General features: G+C 40.3%; 2 protein-coding genes across 4 annotated transcripts in view; one reads left to right on the forward strand and one right to left on the reverse strand.

Annotated features, from left to right (window-relative positions):
* iars2 (isoleucyl-tRNA synthetase 2, mitochondrial) overlaps positions 1 to 17,587 on the forward strand; it is a 36,984-nt gene extending 19,397 nt beyond the window's left edge. For 2 of the 3 annotated variants that reach the window (XM_061895672.1, XM_061895674.1), the window contains 12 exons: positions 37 to 139; positions 1,064 to 1,157; positions 7,213 to 7,293; positions 7,746 to 7,854; positions 9,829 to 9,931; positions 10,184 to 10,306; positions 10,389 to 10,520; positions 14,848 to 14,954; positions 15,092 to 15,237; positions 15,328 to 15,518; positions 16,824 to 16,968; positions 17,034 to 17,587. In XM_061895672.1, the coding sequence (XP_061751656.1) occupies positions 37 to 139; positions 1,064 to 1,157; positions 7,213 to 7,293; positions 7,746 to 7,854; positions 9,829 to 9,931; positions 10,184 to 10,306; positions 10,389 to 10,520; positions 14,848 to 14,954; positions 15,092 to 15,237; positions 15,328 to 15,518; positions 16,824 to 16,968; positions 17,034 to 17,179 (1,480 nt within the window). In that variant the 3' untranslated portion in view covers positions 17,180 to 17,587. The remainder of the gene's footprint in view (positions 1 to 36; positions 140 to 1,063; positions 1,158 to 7,212; positions 7,294 to 7,745; positions 7,855 to 9,828; positions 9,932 to 10,183; positions 10,307 to 10,388; positions 10,521 to 14,847; positions 14,955 to 15,091; positions 15,238 to 15,327; positions 15,519 to 16,823; positions 16,969 to 17,033) is intronic. The other variant, XM_061895673.1, reaches the window with a different exon arrangement.
* The window catches only part of rab3gap2 (RAB3 GTPase activating protein subunit 2 (non-catalytic)), a 33,351-nt gene continuing 31,879 nt past the window's right edge, over positions 17,496 to 18,967 (reverse strand). The window contains exon 35 of the mRNA XM_061895671.1: positions 17,496 to 18,022. Coding sequence (XP_061751655.1) covers positions 17,870 to 18,022 — 153 coding nt within the window. The 3' untranslated portion in view covers positions 17,496 to 17,869. The remainder of the gene's footprint in view (positions 18,023 to 18,967) is intronic.

Here is an 18,967-nt window from a genome sequence, read left to right on the forward strand (position 1 = left end):
GTCAGATGAACATTGTCTGCCTTTCCTGCCTTGCAGACACACCGTGTCCCATGTAGCAAATCTCTTCAAGGAAAAAGGCAGTGATTGTTGGTGGGAGCTTCCAATTGACGCTTTGTTGCCTGCAGACGTGCTCAAAAAGGTGGGCGTGTGAAAGGTATTAGGTGCACCTGCACAATCTAATTCTAATTGTTGTATCCATTCTGTCTTTAGAGTAATTTCTCTAGTGTAAAATTGAGATTGACTGTCAGAGAGGCATGATTAAACAATATGTTTGTTATTGTTTAGTGAAACCTTGATGTAGAAACTTAATTTGCTCTTGAACAAGGTTTTTAAGTAGAAAAGTGTGTATTGAAGCAAATAAACATGAATGATGGGTTCTAGCCTCTACTAAAGTCCAAATTTAGTAAACATTTTTACAATTTGAACACAATACAAAGTGCTATACAGTACGGTACATGAAACAAACAAAACAAGAGAGTGAGCTTTTTAAGTCCTTTTTTGCAGCCGCCCTACACGTACACACACTGTCCCTACTAGCCCTGTGTTGCACTCTGTTGAAATCGCAAAACTTCCTTAAGTACCAGTAGAGTGGAAAAACAAGTTGCCTCTATATTGAAGCTGTTATCATATATATCTGATTTATGACACCAAAAGACTTCCAAAGTTTGCTAATAAATAGATATGATCAAAATCGTATCAATCTCACAGAGATTTCCGAGCCATTTTGAGAGATAATGAAGAAGCCAGTCACATTAGCTGTGACTTAGTGTTAGAAACTATTAGAAACCCTTCCCCATCAACAATAATGCTAATGACTGAAATCAATCGTCCCGCCCACAACGGCTGTCCTGCTAGGCACGAAATTGCAGTATTGCAAGGCACACAACAGGTAGGTAGATTATTTTTTACACCAAAGCATGTTTTTATTCGGTCTGTGGTTTGTAAATCAAAAAGTTTGTACAATTATGGGTTCGTAAATTAATTTTTCAGTGTTGTGAAATTACAATTACAGGTCTGTAGTTAGTATGTTGACTAGTGTTTGTGTATTATATGTCTTAACCAGAGTAAAGCAGGACCAGCGACTGACTACGTCCGTGGAGAAGATGTGCTTGACATCTGGTTCGACAGTGGAGCATCATGGGCAGCAGTTCTAGAAGGTAAACCTGACACTTGTCTGCATACGCAGATAATTTAATTCAGTTATTTTACTATTAGATGAAAAACCCATGAGCAAATGTTTGTACCAGATGCAGATAAGATTGCCACTGACACCTACAACTGAGTTTGCCAGCTCTTAGGATTATTGTAATCGGGTGACACTCCATTAGTTTGATTGTGATGAAAGCTTTTAATGCTATTCAATCTCAGCCACCTTGTAAAGACGGTCATTAAGCAAAAGGTAGACGCAGCTGAGTCAGCAAATCTGACAAAAGGTTTAGGTGTGTGATGAGAGAGAAGAAGAATATCGAGATCGCTGTTGTTATAATTATACAATTATCATTTGGGTTTTAACTTTACAGTAGTTCAGAGCTGATCCGCATTTAGCAATCCCTCCAGGTTCATGTTAGTTACCTTTAGTAAAACAATTACAGGGTTTCCCTCAGATTGCCATTACACCTGTGATGGTGAGGGCGTGCCAATGGGTGTGGCCAATATGACGTCATCATATAATTTGCATGACTGTTGATTATGTATCTATTTTTTTAAAAAAGATAAAAAATGTACCGTATTTTTCGGATTATAAGTCGCTCCGGAGTATACGTTGCATCGGCCGAAAATGGATAATAAAGAAGGAAAACTGTAGGTAGGTAGGTAGGTATTTATTGTCATTGCAACAAGTACAACGGAACTTTGTTTTCAGCACAAACCTGCTCAAGATTAGACAAACAAACAGTGTACAGGGTTACAAAACATATATACGTCGCACTGGAGTATAAGTCACATTTTTGGGGGAAATTTATTTGATAAAATCCAACACCAAGAATAGACATTTGAAAGGCAATTTAAAATAGATAAAGAATATTGAACAACAGGCTGAATAAGTGTACGTTATATCAATGGTCCCCAACCACCGGGCCGTGGCCTAATTGGTACCGGGCCGCAGAAGAATTTTTTATTAATTTTTATTTAAAAAAATAAAAATATTTATTTTATTTTTTATTAAATCAACATAAAAAACACAATCTACACTTACAATTAGTGCACCAACCACAAAAATGTCCCTTTTTTCATGACAAAAACGTCCCTTTTTCATGACAAAGAAAAAAAAAAAAAGGACCCCCCCCCCCAAATTATTGACAAATTATTAAGCGGATACAAAAAAGTTAGGGACCACTGCGTTATATGACGCATAAATAACCAACGGAGAACGTGCCTGGTATGTTAACGTAACATATTATGGTAAGAGTCATTCAAATAACTACAAACCCTGTTTCCATATGAGTTAGGAAATTGTGTTAAATGTACATATATATGGATTACAATGATTTGCCAATCCCTTTCAACCCATATTCAATGTAGTGCACTACAAAGACAAGATATTTGATGTTCAAACTCAAAAACTTTATTTTTTTTTTGCAAATAATAATTAACTTAGAATTTCATGGCTGCAACACGTGCCAATGTAGTTGGGAAAGGGCATGTTCACCACTGTGTTACATCACCTTTTCTTTTAACAACACTCAATAAACGTTTGGAAACTGAGGAAATTAATTGTTGAAGCTTTGAAAGTGGAATTCTTTCCCATTCTTGTTTTATGTAGAGCTTCAGTCGTTCAACAGTCCGGGGTCTCCGCTGTCGTATTTTACGCTTCATAATGCACCACAAATTTTCGTTGGGAGACAGGCCAGTCTAGTACCCGCACTTTTTTACTACAAAGCCACGTTGTTGTAACACGTACCTTGGCAGTTTCTTGCTGAAATAAGCAGGGGCGTCCATGATAACGTTGCTTGTCGGCAACATATGTTGATCCAAAACCTGAATGTACCTTACAGCATTAATGGTGCCTTCACAGATGTGTAAGTTACCCATGCCTTGGCCACTAATACACCCCCATACCTTCACACATGCTGGCTTTTCATCTTTGCGCCTAGAACAATCCGGATGGTTCTTTTCCTCTTTGAGCCGGAGGACACAACGTCCACAGTTTCCCCCAAAAAACTGAAATGTGGACTCGTCAGACCATAGAACACTTTTCCACTTTGCATCAGTCCATATAGATGAGCTCGGGCCCAGCGAAGCCGGCGGCGTTCAGGGTGTTGTTGGTAAATGGGTTTGGCCTTTGCATAGTAGAGTTTTAACTTGCACTTACAGATGTAGCGACCAACTGTATTTAGTGACAGTGGTTTTCTGAAGTGTTCCTGACCCCATGTGGTGATATCCTTTAGAGATTGTTCAATCAATCAATCAATGTTTACTTATATAGCCCTAAATCACTAGTGTCTCAAAGGGCTGCACAAACCACCACGACATCCTCGGTAGGCCCACATAAGGGCAAGGAAAACTCACACCCAGTGGGACATCGGTGACAATAATGACCCAGTGGGATGTCGGTGACAATGATGACTATGAGAACCTTAGAGAGGAGGAAAGCAATGGATGTCGAGCGGGTCTAACATGATACTGTGAAAGTTCAATCCACAATGGATCCAACACAGTCGCGAGAGTCCAGTCCAAAGCGGATCCAACACAGCAGCGAGAGTCCCGTTCACAGCGGAGCCAGCAGGAAACCATCCCAAGCGGAGGCGGATCAGCATCGCAGAGATGTCCCCAGCCGATACACAGGCAAGCAGTACATGGCCACCGGATCGGACCGGACCCCCTCCACAAGGGAGAGTGGGACATAGAAGAAAAAGAAAAGAAACGGCAGATCAACTGGTCTAAAAAGGGAGTCTATTTAAAGGCTAGAGTATACAAATGAGTTTTAAGGTGAGACTTAAATGCTTCTACTGAGGTGGCATCTCGAACTGTTACCGGGAGGGCATTCCAGAGTACTGGAGCCCGAACGGAAAACGCTCTATAGCCCGCAGACTTTTTTTGGGCTTTGGGAATCACTAACAAGCCGGAGTCCTTTGAACGCAGATTTCTTGCCGGGACATATGGTACAATACAATTGGCAAGATAGGATGGAGCTAGACCGTGTAGTATTTTATACGTAAGTAGTAAAACCTTAAAATCACATCTTAAGTGCACAGGAAGCCAGTGCAGGTGAGCCAGTACAGGCGTAATGTGATCAAACTTTCTTGTTCTTGTCAAAAGTCTAGCAGCCGCATTTTGTACCAACTGTAATCTTTTAATGCTAGACATGGGGAGACCCGAAAATAATACGTTACAGTAGTCGAGGCGAGACGTAACAAACGCATGGATAATGATCTCAGCGTCTTTAGTGGACAGAATGGAGCGAATTTTTGCGATATTACGGAGATGAAAGAAGGCCGTTTTAGTAACGCTTTTAATGTGTGCCTCAAAGGATAGAGTTGGGTCGAAGATAATACCCAGATTCTTTACCGTGTCGCCTTGTTTAATTGTTTGGTTGTCAAATGTTAGAGTTGTATTATTAAATAGAGTTCGGTGTCTAGCAGGACCGATAATCAGCATTTCCGTTTTTTTGGCGTTGAGTTGCAAAAAGTTAGCGGACATCCATTGTTTAATTTCATTAAGACACGCCTCCAACTGACTACAATCCGGCGTGTTGGTCAGCTTTAGGGGCATGTAGAGTTGGGTGTCATCAGCATAACAGTGAAAGCTAATACCGTATTTGCGTATGATGTCACCTAGCGGCAGCATGTAGATGCTGAAGAGTGCAGGGCCAAGGACCGAACCCTGGGGAACTCCACACGTTACCTTAACGTAGTCCGAGGTCACATTGTTATGGGAGACACACTGCATCCTATCAGTAAGATAAGAGTTAAACCAAGACAGGGCTAAGTCTGACATACCAATTCGTGGGATTTGTTGTTGGTTTTTGATACAGTGCCGTCTGAGGGATCGAAGGTGATGGTCATTCAATGTTGGTTTACGGCCATGCCCCTTACGTGGAGTGATTTCTCCAGATTCTCTGAATCTTTTGATGATATTACGGACCGTAGATGTTGAAACCCCTAAATTTCTTGCAATTGCACTTTGAGAAACGTTGTTTTTAAGCTGTTTGACTATTTGCTCACGCAGTTGTGAACAAAGAGGTGTACCTCGCCCCATTTTTTCTTGTGAAAGACTGAGTATTTTCTGGGAAGCTACATACATACATAAATTTATTAGCTAATAGTATAGTCTTATATATTAGAATTTTGTTAGCTTTTTCAATTGTTGTTATTTATTGTACTATGTAACATAGGCTGCACTATATCCTGCCCTCCCTGATTCTTGGAATTTAGTTTGCCAAATATGACACATGAAGTACGTATAAATGTAGGAATCAAATAATAATACAGTTTGGTATAAACTGAAAAGCAGTTCAATTATTCAGGATGAAGGTTAGCTCCCTTACCGATGGCTTAATGCTAACGTGCAAGGGACAAACTTAATGACAGGCCAACAAAAATTAGCAGAACCCACTCGTACATCCATCAGTTTTCTATCTTATCCTCGTTAAGATTGTGGGGTAAGCTGGAGCCCATCCTAGCTGACTTGGTGAGAGGTAGGGAACACCCTAGACTGTTTGCCAGACAATCGCAGGGCACATACATAGACAAGCAATCATTCACACTCAACATTCATACCTATGGACAATCTAGAGTCTCCAATTAACCTAACATGCATATTTTTGGAATGTGGGAAGAAGCCAAAGTACCCAATAAGAACCCACACCCACACAGAGAGAACTTGCAAAGTGTCTTAATGTCCCAAACAGAAATAAATTAAAAGACATCCACGGCGTAAAGCAGATGTTATTGTCAATAGTAATGAAAAATTAGAGTAATTTTCACAGGTTGAACAAGAAATCCATTAATTACCATATTTTTCGGAGTATAAGTCGCTCCAGAGTATAAGTCGTACCTGTCGAAAATGCATAATAAAGAGGGAAGAAAACATATATATAAGTCGCACTGGAGTATAAGTCGCATTTTTGGGGGAAATGTATTTGATAAAATCCAACACCAAGAATAGATATTTGAAAGGCAATTTAAAATAAATAAAGAATAGTGAACAACAGGCTGAATAAGTGTAAGTTATATAACGCATAAATAACCAACTGAGAAGGTGCCTGGTATGTTAACGTAACATATTATGGTAAGAGTCATTCAAATAACTATAACATATAGAACAATTCTATACCTTTAACAAACAAAAAGTCTGTCACTCCTAATCGATAAATCCCATGAAATCTTATACGTCTAGTCTCTTACGTGAATGAGCTAAATAATATTTGATATTTCATGGTAATGTATTAATAATTTCACACATAAGTCACTCCTGAGTATAAGTCGCACCCCCGGCCAAACTATGAAAAAAACTGCGACTTATAGTCTGAAAAATACGGTAACTTGAAATACCTTCTTCAACTTTACTCAGTTTTGCCGGATGCCAACTCCGTTCCATTATTAATCAGATGCTGACAGATTATTCAGATGCGCGTTATTCAAAATACTACAGGAACATTTTGAGGATATTTGAAATGTTTTTCAAACTAATTATGGCCAATAGTGTGCGGGTAATAGACTATTACATCCATCCATCCATCCATGTTCTACCGCTTGTCCCTTTCGGGGTTGTGGGGGGTGCTGGAGCCTATCTCAGCTGCATTCAGGGAGAAGTCGGCGTACACCCTGGACAAGTCGCCACCTCATCGCAGGGCCAACACAGATAGACAGACAACATTCACACTCACATTCACACACTAGGGCCCATTTAGTGTTGCCAATCAACTTTTCGCCAGGTGCATGTCTTTGGAAGTGAAAGATCCCGAACCCCTGATTGAACTCAGGACTACTCAGGACCTTCATATTGTGAGGCACATGCACTAACCCCTGTTACACCATGCTGCCCCACTATTACATCCATTCATACAATATATTACTTAAATTTGTTTTCACGTAAAAAAACTCTGTATTAGCTAAATTGTCCCTGTGTGTGGGTGTCAGTAAAATATTCTATCTATTCTGGCTGGAAACCCACCAGCTCTCCATAATGATCTAACTTGTTAGTCTTGGATGAGACTTCAATTTTTCAGTGTTTGACTTTAAATGTTTCCTGTTTGGTTGTTATCATTTCCAGAGGAGCTGGAAGGAGACTCTGAGGAGCCAGAGTCCCGTCTTAGCTGGCTCCCAGCGTCACTACGCAAACCGCTGGTCACAGGTTATTGGTCCAATTTGATAACCCACGCTAGCTTTTTTTCCTCTTTTTTTGTCACCCTGATGGCTCGTTCTCCCTTACTTGGGCTTTAGTTACAGATGCGCTCTGGCTGTCACTCTTCTTCAGACGGACATTTTTACTGGAAGCTTTGGAATGTGCTAAGAGGAGGCTTTTTAATTGCTTAAGCTCCTTGTGACAACACCTTCCTTTGCATGCAGGACTTCTCCTGCTTTCTTCACTTGTTCAGGCTGAGGCAGTGATCCTTCTTTGGTTGTTTTGAATGGAGTCTAAAACGTATTCCTTAACTGTTCTTTTTATTAAACTTCAGGTCACTCATCTAACAGCGGCTGGCATTTCGCTCTCATATGATCTTGTCCTAACCCTGCTCTCAATGCTCTTTGCTGGCATAAGTGTGAAAATGTATGTCCTTTTTCCTCCATCCATGGTCTCTGAAGAGACCGACAGCAGGGCAGACATGTACGTAGAAGGGAAGGACCAGATCGGAGGCTGGTTTCAGTCGTCGCTGCTCACGAGCATCGCCGTCAGGAACAAAGCACCTTACAAGTAAGTGCAGACCTCCACCAAGGTTTTATAGGTAAACTCCTACCGCCTAGGGTCACAGTGGCTAAAACGCTGTTATAATATGCCACAAAAGCACAACAAATTGCTACATGAACTGATGAGTTTTCCCTGGCATAAGATATGCGCAATTTCACAAAGGGGGATAGCGTGGCGCACTTGGGAGAGTGGCCGTGCCAGCAATCTGAGGGTGACTGGTTCAATCCCCACCTTCTACCATCCTAGTCATGTCCGTTGTGTCCTTGGGCAAGACATTTCACCTTTGCTCCTGATGGGTCCAGGTTAGCGCCTTGCATGGCAGCTCCCGCCATCACTGTGGAAATAGTGTCAAAGTGCTCTGAGTTCCTTAAAAAAAAGTAGAAAAGCGCTATACAAGTCAAACGATTTACCATTTACAAAAGTGAATACACTATATAGATGAAAGTTGGATATAACTTAGAGTAGTCAGTGTACATCCTGCCCAGCAGTTACTGGGGCGGTATAGCTCGGTTGGTAGAGGAGCCGTGCCAGCAACTTGAGGGTTGTGAAGTGAAGTGAATTATATTTATATAGCGCTTTTCTCAAGTGACTCAAAGCGCTTTACATGGTGACACCCAATATCTAAGTTACATGTAAACCAGTGTGGGTGGCACTGGGAGCAGGTGGGTAGAGTGTCTTGCCCAAGGACACAACAGCAGTAACTAGGATGGCACAAGCGAGAATCGAACCTGCAACCCTCAAGTTGCTGACACGGCCACTCTACCAACCGAGCTATGCCGCCCATGTTGCAGGTTCAATCCCTGCTTCTGCCATCCTAGTCACTGCTGTTGTGTCCTTGGGCAAGACACTTTACCCACCTGCTCCCAGTGCCACCCACACTGGTTTAAATGTAAAAATTAGATTTTGGGTCTCACTCTGTAAAGCGCTTTGAGTCACTAGAGAAAAAGTGCTATATAAATATAATTCACTTCACTACTGTAGCGGTGGGGACCGAATTTGGTACTCTCATAGACACCGACCAATTCACGTAAACTTAAAACGCTGCAATATTTTGATACTTCTGGTTGCTTGTTTAGTCTGCGTCCGATTGCAGACTAAACACTAAAGCACAAAACGCTCATGCACTTAGCGAGGAAACAACTACTTTACACTTACAGTAGCAACACTTTGTAAGGCACCACATACGACTAGACTGGCACCTTCAGCTTTATGGCAAAGACTACTTCCTAGCTCTTCAACACGCCATGGCCTATACACTTCTGCCATCGTCAACATCTTGTACTGTATAAGTCTACTATATAATACTTATGAATGAGACTGTGAGATGTAATACAAAAACAAGATACAGCAACTGGACAGTGCAGTTATCATAATCCGTTCATTCTTAAATGTTACAGAAAAAATTGATTTTTATTATTAAACAGCTAACATGCACACAAAATTACTACAGTTGAACACCGGTATATAGGAATTGGTACAATATTGACTTACTGTTTAAAAAAGACTTATTGACAATTGACTTATTAAGCAATTATTGACAAAAGGGGGTTGGTTCCATTAAATTCTGGGGTGGAAGTTTTGTTTCCATTCATGCCATCGTAACTCAGAGAGAAACCTTTTTTTTTCATCAGCACTTTTGCATACAGATTCTCCTAGTGGCCTAGTGGTTAGAGTGTCCGCCCTAAGATCAGTAGGTTGTAAGTTCAAACCCCGGCCGAGTCATACCTAAGACTATAAAAATGGTACCCATTACCACCCTGCTTGGCACTCAGCATCAAGGGTTGGAATTGGGGGTTAAATCACTCACCCAAAAGGATTCCCGGGCGCGGCCACAGCTGCTGCCCTCTGCTCCCCTCACCTCCCAGGGGGTGAACAAGGGTATGGGTCAAATGCAGAGGACAAATTTCACCACACCTAGTGCGTGTGTGACAATCATTGGTACTTTTACTTTAACTAAAATCAAATTGTGTGTGCGTGTAGGTCACTGGTGGTCCATGGCTTTGCTGTCAGCGAGAAGGGAGAGAAAATGTCCAAGTCTGTTGGGAATGTTGTCGATCCTGATACGGTCATCAATGGTGGGAAGGTAAACTTATCTAAGGCAGTTTGAGCAGCGACATCCTGGCATGATGGTTTACGAGACATTTATTGTGTGCAGTCCTCACACGCTACAAAGGGGAATAGAAAATATGTTTCCACACTTAATATCGAAAAAAAATGTCACGTAAGGAATAACATAGGCTCTGGCTGAAATGAAAGCTATTGGTATTGGTGTGGTAGTCAGCCTGACATTGTGTCTCTACTGATGAGTCTGTGGTCCACATGATCGTTCCATCAGGATGCCAGCATGCCAGCCTACGGGGCAGATGTGCTTCGGTGGTGGGTGGCCGAGTCCAACATATTTTCAGAGATCCAGATCGGACCCTCTGCTCTGAACTCGGCCCGGGATAACATCCACAAGGTAGAAGCACAGCTTGGTGGAAATCCCATGGAAGCAACTCTAATTGGTTCTTCCTCACCTTTATTCTGTTCTTCTCTTGCAGCTCAGAAACACTTTGCGGTATCTGCTCGGCAGTCTGCACGGCTTTGACCTGCAAACTCAGGCTGTGGACCCCAAGGAGATGGTGTACATAGACCAGTACATGTTGCACCTGCTGCGCGAGTACAGCATGAAGGTACTGTCAGCTGGAACCGGTAACCACATTTTTAATATTCTAAGAAGCTAGGCTGTGTCTCAAATTATCCATTTTAAATGCAAACTTAATAAAGTAAAAGTTAAAGTACCGATGATTGTCACACACACACTAGGTGTGGCCAAATTTTTCTCTGCATTTGACCCATCACCCTTGATCATCCCCTGGGAGGTGAGGGGAGCAGTGGGCAGCAGCGGTGCCGCGCCTGGGAATAATTTTTGGTGATTTAACCCCCAAGCCCAACCCTTAATGCTGAGTGCCAAACAGGGAGGTAATGGGTCCCATTTTTATCGTCTTTGGTATGTCTCAGCTGGGGTTTGAACTCACGACCTACCGATCTCAGGGCGGACACGCTTCCCACTAGGCCACTGAGTAGGTAATAATAATAATAATAATAATAATATTAATATGTACCCTTAATAATATCTTAATAATAACTTAATCATGTCCATTTTAAATGCACACTTAATAATATGCACACTTAAGGCCTGATTTACTCAAGGTTCGCGTGTACTAAAACATGTGCAAACCTGATAGCACACGAAAATATGATCACCAAATGTGTGCAAAGTGTATTGCGTCTGTTAAATGAGCAGAATAAGGCGCACAATCAATTTTGTGTCTGTCTTCATTAATATGCAGAATATATGCTGATCATCAAAACGCACATTTAGCACGCGCAATGTGATTCATCAACACTAATCATTACTGTTTTAGGAGCACTATTTGGGGGTCCAAACTGACATTCGCAGACAGCTGCAGAATCAGAAGATGGACAGACGAGAATTCTTTGTCCTAAGTTTGTGTGTCAACATTTTGGTGAATGGTCAGAAATAAAAAGTCTTAGACATGTCATCTATTCAGCAATTTCATTTTATAATTGTATTGCTGATGAATGACAGATTTAGATTAATGCACTCGATCCATTTTGCAGTCTGCTGGTAATCTTTTAAAATGTTGTTTGTTTTTTTTATTCAGGAAATATATCACTATAACAAATATCCTACATGAAAATACTTCATTTTTTTTGCATTTTCTTGTGTTTGTCATTTCAGGCGCACAAATGCGCTGGTCATGTGTTCCACAGCCTGGCGCACTGAATTAAGTGTCAGTGTACATATTCTTCTGTTGTATAGATTGTAAAGGTGTTACAGATTATAGATGTGTGCTGCTGGTTCAACACACAGCACACAGTTAAGAGCATGATAACATGAATGTGCAGAAAAATGATCAAGGGACTCTGTGGTGAAATCCCCGTATGCACCCAAAATGCTCATGTAAATAAGGCACCCAACTACATATATGAAGAACAATATATAGTAAAATGCGTACATTTTTTTTCATAGCAGTAATGGTAATATATCTTCTATATGAAAAAGCTAACGTCATTAATAAAATAAACAAAACCGCAGCAGACACCAAATAGCATCCATTGAATTTGTTTTAATGAGCCATTTAAAGGTGCTGTTTGCAACTTCTTCACAGAAACATTTTTCACAGCAAATAATAAAAGAAAACCATTGTCGCAGTGGGAGAGTGGCCGTGCGCAACCCGAGGGTCCCTGGTTCAAATCCCACCTAGTACCAACTTCGTCACGTCCGTTGTGTCCTTAGCAAGACACTTCACCCTTGCTCCTGATGGGTGCTGGTTGGCGCCTTGCATGGCAGCTCCCTCCATCAATGTGTGAATGTGTGTGTGAATGGGTAAATGTGGAAGTAGTGTCAAAGCGCTTTGAGTACCTTGAAGGTAGAAAAGCGCTATACAAGTACAACCCATTTATCATTTATTTGTGGTTTAACAGAACATATTTGTTTGCCAATTGTTTATATTTCTCACAAATATAACGATTATGTTATATAAAATATATACATTTTACCGGCCCGTAAAAATGTTTACAGAGGTCACTCACCCGGTCTCCTCAACAACGTACAAACAGGGACAGTGTGCACACATACAAAGGCAGTCCAAGACAAGCAATAAACAATTAGCAGTCATGTTGTTGTTATGATGGAATATATATTCAATGAAAGCTGACGCCAGCTACACAAATTGCTTTTGTTAGCTAACAGCACCTAAAGCTAATGTGGGTGCAGGTGTTCAATAATTACGTAGAGGAAGCCGTAAGAGGTCGGGATATAGTGTGTAAAATACGTTGGAAAATTAGCGCCCTCTGGGCATCTGTGTGAAGGTTGCAAACAGCCCTTTTAAGTCATCCAGCAGCTATAAAATATTAGATAATATAATACTCTTAATATTTTTTGTTTTTGACAGTTAATATACGTTGATAAGCATACGTGAGACGGAGCTGCAGTGTAATCACTTCCTTCCTCTCATCATGTAATATGTCACTGTTAGTTTGCACAGACTTTTAGTGGTTTAAAGAACATATTACTTTCAAAATTAATATTTTTCACAATTACTAATAGTATACATTTTGCTTGTCAGCCTGAGGCATTTGTTTGGCGTCCATGATTGTTACTCATCATTGTCTCCTCTACACATACAAGCAGGGAGCGCGTGCAAATTCACAGAATCAGTCCTAGAAAAGCAACCAACAATTTTAAGTCTTGTTATTGTTATGATAGAATAAACATTCCATGGTAGCTAACGTTAGCGAGCCCAATCGCTTTCATTAGCTAATAACGTGTAATGTCGTCTTTTGCTAAAAACAGAGAGGGCGGGATCTATTGCTTAAAACATATTAGAAAGTTTGCACCTTCTAAGCTTTTGTGTGAACATGGCAAACAGCCCTTTTATTTTTCATGTATGTATGAAACACTTTGTTTACACTGCAGGCCAAATTGGACCAAATCACATATTTTTGAAATGTGTTGTTTTAATTGACAAGTAAAATGCGCTATTTGTTAGACTCCAGTATCAATCATTGTTTACTTATATAGCTCTAAATCACGAGTGTCTCAAAGGGCTGCACAAGCCACAAGGACATCCTTGGCTCAGATCCCACATCAGGACAAGAAAAAACTCAACCCAATGGGACAATGACAAACCTTGGAGGGGACCGCAGATGTGGGGACCTCCCTGGGCGACCGGCGCAATGGACGTCGAGTGAATCTAGCATAATATTGTAAGAGTCCAGTCCATAGTGGGGCCAGCAGGAGAACATCCCGAACGGAGACAGGTCAGCAGCGCAGAGACGTCCCCAACCGATGCACAGGCGAGCGGTCCACCCCGGTTCCCGACTTTGGACAGCTAGCGCTTCATCCGAACCTGTGCCCCCGCCTCCACGAAGGAGAGGGGTGCAGAGCAGAAACGCAATGGCAGATCAACTGGTCTAAAACAGGGATCCATTTAAAGGCTAGAGTATACAAATGAGTTTTAAGATGAGACTTAAATGCTTCTACTGAGGTAGCATCTCGAACTGTTACCGGGAGGGTATTCCAGAGTACTGGAGCCCGAATGGAAAACGCTCTATAGCCCACAGACTTTTTTTGGGCTCTGGGAATCACTAATAGGCCGGAGTCCTTTGAATGCAGATTTCTTGCCGGGACATATGGTACAATACGATCGGCAAGATAGGATGGAGCTAGACCGTGTAGTATTTTATACGTAAGTAATAAAACCTTAAAGTCACATCTTAAGTGCACAGGAAGCCAGTGCAGGTGAGCCAGTACAGGCGTAATGTGATCAAACTTTCTTGTTCTTGTCAAAAGTCTAGCAGCCGCATTTTGTTCCAACTGTAATCTTTTAATGCTAGACATGGGGAGACCCGAAAATAATACGTTACAGTAGTCGAGACGAGACGTAACAAACACAGGAATAATGATCTCAGCGTTGCTAGTGGACAAAATGGAACGAATTGTAAAGATATTACGGAGATGAAAGAAGGCTGTTTTACTAACACTCCTAGTGTGTGTGACTCAAACGAGAGATTTGGGTCAAAGATTTTACCCAGATTCTTTACCGAGTTGCCTTGTGTAATTGTTTGGTTGTATTACTAAATAGGTGTCGGTGTCTAGCAGGACCGATAATCAGCATTTCCCTTTTCTTAGCATTGAGTTGCAAAAAGATAGGGGACATCCATTGTTTAATTTCATTAAAACACGCCTCCAGCTGACTACAATCTGGCGTGTTGGTCAGCTTTAGGGGCATGTATAAATGCACAAAGGCCCCAATGTGGGGCCCCGACGTCACTTTCATGCACAGTTTGATGAAGTGAAACCAAAGGAAGTTGACTGGATTCCATAATTAAGAAAGGTCATTACTATTATTACTATTGCTACTACTAATAATACTACCATGTTGAATACTGTCAAGGCTGATTTCTATTACTTGTATTAATTACTTTCAGGTGACAGACGCTTACAATGAGTTTGATGCCGGCCGAGTCATACGCCTCCTTCAAGCCTTCGTGAACAGGGACTTGTCCAGTTTTTTCTTCAGCATCATCAAAGACAGGCAAGCTTTTTATTTTTTATTTTTTTACAAACACAAGACAAGCAATCGGGCTTGAGATGGAACTGTGTAGATTTGAAGGAGCAAAGCCAAGGATTGTTTGGCCAAGTTCTTCCCGCTGTGACACTTCCTGCTCGCAGGTTGTACTGTGATGCGGAGGACTCCTTAGGCAGAAGGTCCTGCCAGACAGCCTTGGAGGAGATCCTGGACGGCGTAACAAGATCCATTGCTCCCATCCTGCCTCATTTGGCTGAGGAAGTCTACTGGCACGCACCAGGACATGACAGTAGGTGGCGCTGCTGCTGCGGCTGATTATGATTATGATGATGATGATGATTGCGCTCGGTCCCCACGCTTCCTGGCTATGTTGGTGCAGAAGAAGAGACCTTGTTCAGGAGCGGCTGGATCAAAAGCAGCTCCGTGTGGAGGCGACCCGGACTGGAGGAGGCGGTGGAGGGAGCGTGTGCCATCAGGGACTCCTTCCTGTCTTCTGTTCCAGGCAAGAACCCCGCCCAGTTTGACCTCAGCATCGCCATTGAACCTGGTCTGCTGTTTGAGCTGATGGAGGTAGCAACAATTCTTCTAGTAACTTCCAACTTTTTAAAGTTTGTTTGTTGTTTACTTTATTTAGTCAGTCTGCAGGATCATTAAATGAAAACGTAAGACTTTTAAAAATTTTATAAATCCATCTTTAAATAATTAACTTATTTGTGTCAATAATTGATTATAGTTTTAATTGAATACATAAATATGTTATTAAATGTGTCATTAATTTATTGCAAAATTATGTTTAATTATTTATTCAGTTAATGGTTTCATGAAGTCATTAATGACACATTCAAGTATTTATTTAAAGATTGACTTCATTTTGTCAGAAGTCAGATTGGATCCACGCTGACTATGACGGCTGAGTTTGATGGATCAAATAAATTCATAAAGCCCTGACAAAGGGAAAAATGGGCCAAAAATAAAGTAAAAAAAATACATATTTAAATAAATGCTTAAATGTGTCCTTCATCAAATCATTAAATGATTAAATCAATAATTTATTAAATTTTACATATCAATTAATGACACATTTAATAACATTTGTGTTTATTGACACATTTAAGTAATTATTTAAAGATTGATTCATTTAATGCTGTCCCTTGTCAGCGCTTCATTAAATATATTTTATTTGTCAAACTCAGCCGTCAAACTCAGCGAGCAGATCCAGGCCAATCATTGCAAGCGAAAGAAACTATGGTGTTTGAGACTAATTTAAATAAAAAAGTAAATATTCAAATAGTTATAGAGTCAATTAAGTCAATAAATCCAACACTAAATCATTATTATTTTTTTAAACATGAAATTGATAAATCATGAAATTGTCAAAATACTAGTAAAAAAAATATTACATGATTAAATTTAATTTTACAATAAATTAATCAGTGACACATGTATATATTTAACTCCAATCAAAAGTAATCAGACACATTTAGGTAAATATTTATTTGATTTTGTCCCACTTTGTCCTCCATAGCAGTCCACCTTCTATATTTCCATAAGTTGTATTTTTCCCATCAAAATTTTAGTTCAATTCATAGAAACATTTATTCAATAATGCACAACATTAATGCACTAAATTTCAATGTGATATGCAGATATTGTCGCACTTTGACTTTTACTTTTAGAAATGTGTTTAAATTAAATCAATCCACTCAAATGTATTGTTTGATTTTATTCATTATTAAATGTTCATACAATTATTTGATTCATTTGATTATTATTATTTTTTTATGGGGACCCTTTTCCTGTTATGTATTTTGAAATCGTAACTTTTTAAAAATGTTGACACTGTTATTAATAAGCAATATGAACATACTTTCCTAGTCTCTCCAAGAGGAGCCGTCATCTACTTGCTCCCAGTTGGCTGAGCTCATGATGGCAGCTCGGGTCAACCTGAGTGGCGAGTTGCCTCGGGACCTTCCTCCTGATGCGCTGCTGAGCCATGGCACCTTCCTCATCAACCTGGAAGGTGGGTGTCTGCACCACACAAACTTCATTAATATGACAAATACGAGTATTTGTGTGTATGTTCAGGTGGTGTAATCCGTGAGGAATGCAGCTACAACATAGCCGCCGTGCCCACCTCTGCCAACCGATGCCCTCGTTGTCGCCGCTACACTGCAGAGTCAGCGGACTGTTTGTGTTTACGCTGCCAGGCTGTCGTCTCACAAGTTTCGTAGTTGGGCTTGTCGACATAGAAACTTAAGGATTACAGACTTGGTTCCATGATGTGGTTCCCTTCCCATTCCTGCAGCCCGCCTGAGGGTATGCACGGGGGAACGCTGGGGGACAAATATGACTCAAGATGTTGTGAGGCGGTTTAATATATTTATGTTGGAATGCTTTAAGGGCAATTTTCATATTGAGTGTATAAAAGTATGATGGAAGAGTTCGCTACAGGAAATCACTATGTGATAACGTACATATAAGCGCATTTGTATCATAAATCATGTTTTTAAATTGTACTTATGTAAAAAAACAACAATTAAACCAAAGTTTAGGCATTACAGGAAAATGTGTTTATTCTGGTTGACCCAGTGAGAGGAAGTGGATGTTTGACTTTCAGAATAAAAGGCCTACAAGCACAACTGTTTGCATAATATCTACATAGAAAAATAAGCTCATTTATCTTCACTAGACCTGACTCAGTCCTGCACCTTTTGAGAGAAACAAATGACCAAACAAGTGAGGAGTTACAAGTGCATAATAGTGCATTATAATTCATGCAACATACAAATAATATGGGATGAAAAATGGACTGAAATAATTCAGCTTTAATTAGCATGACTGGAATAATGGAACATAAGTCTCATGATGAATCATAAACTTTCTGACATTTACATCTGACTTGATTAGATAAGAGCTATTAGTCAGTCCTCCGTGGTGAGGGCGTCCACTGCCTCCAAGAGGTGCAGTGCCAGGGAGTACTGGGCGTGGTTCTCAGGAAGCATCTCAATCAAGCGGCACACCAGTCTGCTGGTCTGGGGCAGAGGCACCAGGGGGCACCGCAGCTCACTGGGGTCCTGCAACATGCCGCAGTAAATATTGTAGTCACGTTAGCATGGACCACATACAGTATAAGGAACTGGGTCACACCAAAATATTAGCGCTTTTGCATCATTAAGATCGACTATACGCACTTGCTTTTTTTAATGTTGTATGGTCTTTTTGTCAAAACAAGTATAATAAAACAGAACAAGAAGTATTTTATTACATGTTATATATAATTGTCCGAGAGCATTGCATTTTAGCGATTTGATAGCAGTTTAACTTGTTTACGCGTGTCAAAGCTCTGAGAATTATGTGGATGGCTTTTTAGTGCCAAACCAATATTTTTTTGCTTTTCAATCAGCAAGAATGACATTCATTTGGTTTTAATGGTAAAAGCATGGTAATTAACTTGATTACAGCCTGTTCAAAAATATTATTTATAATGGTAGCTTATGGAGCTGAAAGATGTCTTAAGAGAATGTTTGTATACATTGTTTGTATCCTATTCTAACTACGTTGCAATTAAATAACAGTTTCATTTAAAAAAATTCAGAACGTTCACTTTCAAACTGAAAAACACATGTAATGCTGGATTTGGACCCTTGGTGTGCACAAGGTTTAAACTATTCATGACAAGCATTTGGAAAGGGATACTTAAGTTATGTAAGCTTACATGAAAACAAATATATGTCGATTTTACGGTTCAAAAAACTGTCCGTTGGTAGAATTTTACTGTAACATTTATAGTTTTTTTTACCAGATTACTTTAAATTGAAAAACGACCAGTTATTTTATGCCAATTTGATGCTAAAATCTGCAGTTGTTTTTACGAAGAGTTAGTCATCCCTCGCCACATTGTGATTCAAATATTGTGGCTTCACTACATCGCAGATTTTTGGGGGGATATTATCTATTATTTTTATAAAATAAGTGTATTTTTCATTTTCTTGTTCCTACATTAAGCATAAATGGATAAA

The sequence above is a fragment of the Nerophis ophidion genome, linkage group LG03 (assembly GCF_033978795.1).
Source record: "Nerophis ophidion isolate RoL-2023_Sa linkage group LG03, RoL_Noph_v1.0, whole genome shotgun sequence".
Lineage (NCBI taxonomy): Eukaryota > Metazoa > Chordata > Actinopteri > Syngnathiformes > Syngnathidae > Nerophis > Nerophis ophidion.